Raw genomic sequence first — 7,642 nt, forward strand, 5'->3', positions numbered from 1 at the left:
GAATGACTTTGCATTGCCTGGGTTACTTCTGTTCTTATTCTGATTAGTAAACAATAAATATGAAGATATACTTTTTCCTCATAATTATTTCAAAATATCTATATTTTATTAAAAAATATCCAAATTGTAAAGATAATAGAACCTAGAACTGAAAATCTTGAAGCACCTCAGGCTAAACGATATTCATTGTGTAATTTTTTGTTGGTGTCCAAATGAATAAATTGTTGCTGCTTCCAACTTGTGAACAAACAACATAGAATTGGCTGTGGGAGAAGCATGTAGTAGAGAGATCAAGTCCAACAAACTTGAGGGTTTGACCCTGAGATTTGTTAATTGAAATACCAAAACTTAGTTTGACTGGAAACTGAAGCTTCTTAAATTCAAATGGAACATCTGTAGGTATGAGAGGAATTTTTGGAATAAAGATGTTTTCTCCTTTGTGACTACCTGTTATGATTGTTGCCTGTAGGACATGGGGCTTCATGGAAGTAACAATTAAGCAAGTTCCATTACACAGGTGAGATGGGTCAAGATTCTTAAGCAACATACTGGGAGCACCCAGTTTTAGTGTGAAGTTATGCAGTGGCATCCCATTGGGTTTAAGTGTATTCAGAAATTCAAAAGGGTGAACTGATCGAAAAGTCATTTCTGATGTACCTGTTAACTTTTGAAGAAGTTCATCAGCCATTTTGGAATAACTCTTTCACAGCCAGTTTATATTGTTGTTATTGACAATCACACACACACACACACATATGCTAAGACAAACATACATTTACGCACACCTCAAGGTAAATAATATTCATTATATACTTATTATATATGCATGTGTGAGCTGATTCTACACTTTTGTGGGACATCACTCACTCTCTCTCTCTCTCTGAATATCTAACACTTGAATTGTATTTCTCTCTGTATAAAGGCCTGTCTCTTTCTCTTTAGATGTGTGTCAGCTATCACTAAAATGTATGTATACTCACACATATATTTGTCAGTCATTACATATGTATATGTGTAGATGTGTGTGTGTGTGTTTAATTCTATGGGGCCTAACATATGTGACAAATGTGCAAGCACACACACTCATATACACATATGTATATGTGTGTGTGTTTAATTCTCTGAGGCCTAACATACGTAATGAATGCACAAACACACACAGACACATATACAAAATGTGACATCGTTGTGGTGGTATAAAATGTCCTTTACTATAGTTAGCTATGGAAAAATTATTTAGATAAAATATTATATTGTTTTAATGGAAATGAAAATAAAAATTACATGTCGACACTCCCGGGGTCCAATACTATAACATTGTAAAATTTGATTTGATTTGGTCAAGCTGTTTGAGAATGCATAGGAAATAGACAGACAGAGAGACAAAGAATTTATATATAGAGAGAGATAAGCTTTTATTAGTCACAAGTGCCAAAGAATATCTTTGGTTCAAATTTTGGTAGAAAAACAAGGGAATATGTATGTGTGTATGCATTGATGTTTATGGCAGTATATGTGTGTATGAAGTGTTGGTGTCTAGTAATGGTGTGTGAGTTTGAGAGTCAAACAAGTCAATAGAAGTCATCCTCAAGATTCATCCATTTAACTTCCATCCCGAATAGTCCTAAAGTAGTATTTAACTATATTGTTACCATATTTCTGTTGAGATGCTCAGTGTTTCATTCAATTAATTTTAAATATAACAAAGAATTTAATAAAATAACTTAGTTATTATTAAGCTAGTGTTAGGAACATAAATTGTGACTAAGGTTTGGTGGAAGATTTTTATTCAGAACTTTTGAAAACAAGACATTTGTACTACAGAGCCAGAAGTGGTTTCAGGTGGGTTGGTATCAAAAGGGTTAACCCTCTTGCATTCAGATTACTCTGTCAAATGTAATGCTTATTTATTCACATTGTTTTGAAATAATCACAGCTTATCTTGTGGCTTTGAGATTTCAATGACATAATTGTATTACATTAAAATGACATTGTAGAGTAGGTATGAGAGGGCAGATCTGGCCAGTTTGAACATAAAACAGGTAGAATATTTTGGCTCAATATGGCCGGTTCAGCCCTTTAGCATCCACAACTACTCTTTCAAATGTAATGCTTATTTATTCCTTAGTTTCAAGATTTCAATGATGTGATTGTTTATCTTTAAAATGACATTGTAGGGAAAGTGGAAGGGACCAGATCTGGTTCGGTTGAACATAAAACCAGAATATCTAGGCCAGATGTGACCAGTTTAAATACTAAAGAGTTGAATGTATCATGGCAGTTCTTAAGATATGTCTTAAAATTTTGTATTTTTATCTAGCATTTACTAGTTTCAGTCATTGGATTGTGGCCATGCTGGGGCACTGCCTTGAAGAATTCTAGTTGAACAAATCAACCCCAGTAATTTTTTTTTTGTAAAGCCTGGTACTTAAAGACACATGCACACACATGTATGTGAAGGGCTTCTTTCAGTTTCTGCCAATCAAATCCACTCACGTGGTTTTGGTCAGTCTAAGGCTATAGTAGGGACACTTGTCCAAGATGTCACACAGTGAATTTGAAACTAGACCCATGTGGTTGGGAAGCAAACCTCTTAGCATACAGCCATGCCTAAAATACTAGGGAATACAAAAGTCTAATGAACAAATCTTGAACACTGTGTGTGTGTGAGTGTGTGTGCATGTCAGTGTGGGCAGCGTGAGCATATGAAAGACAGATAGATAAATAGACAGTATATAGTGCATATGATTGTGTTAAAGAAGAGGTATGAAATGTATGTATGTGTGTGCATATATATATTTCCAAGATGTATGCATGTGTGTGTGTGTGTATATATATATATATATATATTTATTCATGTATGTGTTTATGTATATATATATATTTCCAAGAAGAAATATTTATGTGTGTGTATATGTATGTATAAATATACACACACACACACATTTCCATTGTGTTACTTCTACAGGTCTTGTCTTAATGTTGTCTCAGAGCCGAGCCATATAGCTTTGTTTTGTTTGTATATTTTTATTCGTACCAACAAACAGGGTTGTGTTTGTTTTTGTCTCCATCCCTTACACTCACTCATTATTATTCTCAGCAGCTTTTTGCTGTTGACGCCACCAAAAATGAACAATATTATCATTAAAGGTGTGAAATTGTAGAGACTTTTGGACAATAACTGACAGGGTAAGATCATGTCCTGTGTGTCAATTTTCTCTCTGTTCTTTTGCTGTCCTTTGGGTCAATTTTTGAACGAATATATGTATACATATATTTCGCTTAGGCATTGTGAGATTAATAACCCAGAGTAGAACTCAATATATGTATGCTTCAGAATGAAGTGTTGGCTGAGTATAGAGTGGTAATAAGAGAAAACGTGATGACAAAGGGATAAATGATTATCTTATGAACTACAGCTCTTTCTGCTATAAGATGCAGTGAATACATAGTTGAGTGCTTGAATAACACCCTATAGCTTCATCAGAACCTCAAGTATGAAATGTAATTTACTTAGGAAAGGATCACATTTGTGTCTATATAGAAAATGGTATCAACAATATTTTGGATATATAGTTTTCTTATATACATCTGTATTGACTTTTCTCATTGTTGATGCCATTCCCTATATAGGCACAAATGTAATTCTCTCCCAAATAAATTGCAATTCATATTCAAGGCTCTGATGAAGCAATAAGGTGTTATTCAGGCACTCAAGTATGAGTTCACGGTATCTTATAGCAGAAACAGCTGTAAGCTAACGAAGTTCACAAGATAATTGTTTATTCCTTTGTCGTTTATTTTTCTCACACACATATATATATATATATATATATATATATATATATGAACAAGAGAGAGAGAGAGTGTGTGTGTGTGAGAGAGAGAATCAGTGGCATTCATTCATCAGCATTGTCAAATTGTCCAGTAAATTTTCTGAAACCAACAAAGTTATAATTTATGTTCTCTTTGTGAATATCGGCTGGCAAGAATATGTGACCTCTGCTTAGTGCAGCACTTGTGGTGGTCATGGTGCGTTGTCTGCAGCTGGAATTGTGCTTAACAGTGTTGTTTGTCATAGTAATGTTCATGGTGTGGTCACGACAAGCAGTGGTCCCTTTGCTGGCCCCACTTTGCTCTTTATCCCAGTCTTCCTCCTCTTTTCGTTTCACCTCAGACATGTTCCCCTTGTTTGTGTGGTTACTATGGTGATGGTCTGTATTGACACTGTTGTCACAGTGACATTGATGGCAGAAAGGCATTCTGTGGATTTCTGCTGCAACATGATCTTGCTTAGTGCCATCACCACTGCCTCTGATGTTGCCTTTGAGCTGCTGGGTTAGGGTCATTGAAGATTTCAAGGGGTCACTACATGACTCTGTAGAACCCACAAATGAGCTATCTATGGTGCTGTAAATACATCCACAAGGAGAGTTCTGAGGAGCAGATTGGTGGTTATTTCTTGATGGCAATGTGTCTTTACCTCCCTGTTGATATGTGATTTGACTATATACCTCTCCTTTCTTATCTTCATCTTCATCATCATCATCATCACGGTTTTTACCTTCATCCCTTCCTTCTTCATCTCCATCAAAGTCTTCAAACTGTCCTGCAAGTGATGTAGTGAAGTAGTGATTACAGGCTGTGGTGAGCTGGGGATTCACAGTATGAGAGGTGGACGACAAATCACATTGCACAAATGGGTTGCTACCAACGTCCAGATAGGTGAGCCTTTCGAATATCTCAAGGATCTTTAGTTCATGCAGGATGCAATTATTGCAAAGGTCTAGGTAGACTAATTGCGCAGACAACTTACCAAAGGTTGATGGCAAGTCCACCAGGTTGTTGTGAGACACCTCCAGGTGCTTGAGCGCAGGCAGGTGTCCAAAGTGCTCAGGTAGGCAATTCAGTGAGTTCCTTGAAAGCAGACATAGTTGTAAAGAGTTCAGGTAACAGAAAGAATCTGGTAACCATTCAAGTTGGTTGTCGCACAGATTCAGCATCTTCAGGGACCGCAAGTCGCCAAAATTATTGGGTAAGTTCTGCAAGCAATTCCCATCAATGCTTAACAAAGTAACAGCATGGAGCTGACAGAAGCTGTTTGGCAGTCCTTTCAAGAGATTGCCAACAGATTCTGCATTCTGATTGTCAACAAAAGGGTTTCGTCCCAAATTTAAACAACTCAATGATTGTAGTCCTCCAAAGCCATTGGCCAAATCACTCAACCGGTTTTCTGACACATCCAACACCATGAGCTGTGTGGCTGTGCGACCAAACTCTTCAAAGTCTGGCCACTCAGTCAACAGGTTCTCACCAACCTGGAATTCTTGAATTTTCGACATTTTTGCTATCCAAGGTGGTAACTTTTCAATAGAGTTCTTCTGGATGTAAAGTTGGTTGAGACATGCAGATGACTGAAAGTGTAATGGCAGACTTCGCAAACAATTGTTAGACAAGTCGAGAGTCTGTAGGTTTTCTAGCACCGAAATGCTTGCTGGCAGATACTCCAACTGGTTGTCATTGGCAGCAAGCAACTTCAAAGACTTCAAGGATCCGATGTTTGCTGGCAGTTGTTTTAAGCGATTCATATCAACTTGTAACAATTTCAAATGCTGAAGATAACCAACCGACTGTGGAAGCTCTGTGAGTTGGTTTTCACTGCATACCAAGGCCTCCAGATATAACAGGTTACCCAAATCTTCAGGTAGCGACCTCAAATGACAACTCACCAGCTTCAAAACCCTTACACTATTTCTTAGGATTATATCTTCAAGTTTTCCCATAGATGTTAGCTGACGGAACAAAGTGAACTGCTGTGCACCCTCTATATTTTCTACCAGTCTTTCTGTATATGGAAGTTCCATGCCAATGTTGCTGTTGCCAAAGGGATGAGATGCAACAGGGACACCTAATTCATGAGGGTTGCTTGATTCTGCACAACCCATGTTATCACTTTCAATGCCAGTACTTCCCAGATTTCTGAGATTAACGTTACCATCAGCTTCTTCTATCAATGAACTGCTATGAAAAGTTGGGCAAGAATCTGAATTATTCACCTCAATCTCAACCTTGTCTAAGTTACTCTGAGGAGAATTTAAATTTTGCTTCTTCTTCTCAATTGGAGAATCAGTCTTAGTTATCCAAGAATCCTTAGCAAGAGTTAAACCAGACTCTGAGACATTGATGCCAGTGTCAATATTGTTTAATGTGTTTATAGGGGCTGACCCCATCATCTGGTTCTTGGAATCAGTGTCAATATTATTTAGGGTGTCTTTACAGTCTGATGAATTGGTCCCTAACTCAACATTATTTGAGGTGTCCATGAGAGGATTCAAGGTTGTCTTGTTGTCAATGTTCCTATCCTTGGGGCTATAGTCATCTAAGGTACTTCCCTTGGTACTAGGGGATTTACCTGCTGAGCCTTTTTTCTTCTTCTTCTTTGTCCTGTGACTCCGACATGCAGACTCAATGCCAGCCCTGGATGAATCGGAGTCCATCATTTGCTCCAACTAAAATGGATTTGGAAGAAAGAAAAAAGAAAAACAAAAAAACCTTCATTAATATAATTATTATGGAGAAACTCAAAGACTTAATTAGTTAATTATTAAAACTAGTGCATGACTCGTCATTTTATGCCTAGAATAAATAATAGTTTGCTTCATTGAAATAAAGATACAAATGCATGAAAAACAATGATGAAATAAAAGAAGCCTTAAACCCATTAGCATTCAAATGATTCAATCAAATGTGGTGCTTATTTATTCACATTGTTTTGAATTAATAATCATGCATTATCTTTTAGCTTCAAGATTATGATGTGATTGTTTCTATTTTTAGAATGACATTATAGGGTAGATGGCAAAGACCAGATCTGGCTGGTTTTAACATAAAACAGGTAGAAGATTTGAGCCTAATATCACAGGCTTCAATGCTAAAAGGGTTAATGGATCAAAATACATTTAAGTTTTTAACATCATTTACTTTCATAGAGCACATAGCATCTTCAGATGTATTCTTTCAAAAGAGTGAATTTCAACTATTCTTCTGCAATGACTGCATGAAGGAACCCATGTTGGACAGTGCCTGTGAGTTACATTATGTATTGGGTGAGAGCTTGGGGTAAAAGCAGTGGTAAATTGAGGGACCTTTTAAAAGGAGCAGCTTATGGCCGATCTCAAAATGCTGAACCTTCCAATGAGGAAACAGGCGAATGAGGTATAAGTTTGAGCCTTGATGATTTAAAAGAGGTTTTTAATATTGTAATCCATATCAGGTAAAATGTTCTTGTCACTATGATATGGTCTTGTTGCTGCACCATTTAATGCTCTTCCAAACGCCAACTGTTATGTTTCCCTCGGATGACTCGTAGAGATAACACAACGAGTTGTACAATTTAATTATTACATTTATTATTCAATTACATACAAAGAACGCACTCACCCAATGTTCGTTATGAATAAACAAAAGTCATGTCCGCCATATATATATCAATGACATTTTACTCCGACAGTCACACAAGACAACAACAATGAAACAATGAACTCAGACGAACCACATGACACACGGAACGTCAGACGAATTACATATCTAACAGTCCATATAACACCTCCCCACTGAAATTGATGCCACACAAGAAGTATCA

The 7,642-nt window shown here is 36.8% G+C and overlaps 1 protein-coding gene across 1 annotated transcript in view; it reads right to left on the reverse strand.

Annotated features, from left to right (window-relative positions):
* Nucleotides 1-1,390: 1,390 nt before the first annotated feature.
* LOC106877233 (probable serine/threonine-protein kinase DDB_G0278509) overlaps nt 1,391-7,642 on the reverse strand; it is a 12,090-nt gene continuing 5,838 nt past the window's right edge. Inside the window, exon 2 of the mRNA XM_014926095.2 lies at nt 1,391-6,509. Coding sequence (XP_014781581.1) covers nt 3,900-6,500 — 2,601 coding nt within the window. The 5' untranslated portion in view covers nt 6,501-6,509 and the 3' untranslated portion in view covers nt 1,391-3,899. The remainder of the gene's footprint in view (nt 6,510-7,642) is intronic.

This window comes from Octopus bimaculoides, chromosome 29, assembly GCF_001194135.2.
Source record: "Octopus bimaculoides isolate UCB-OBI-ISO-001 chromosome 29, ASM119413v2, whole genome shotgun sequence".
Lineage (NCBI taxonomy): Eukaryota > Metazoa > Mollusca > Cephalopoda > Octopoda > Octopodidae > Octopus > Octopus bimaculoides.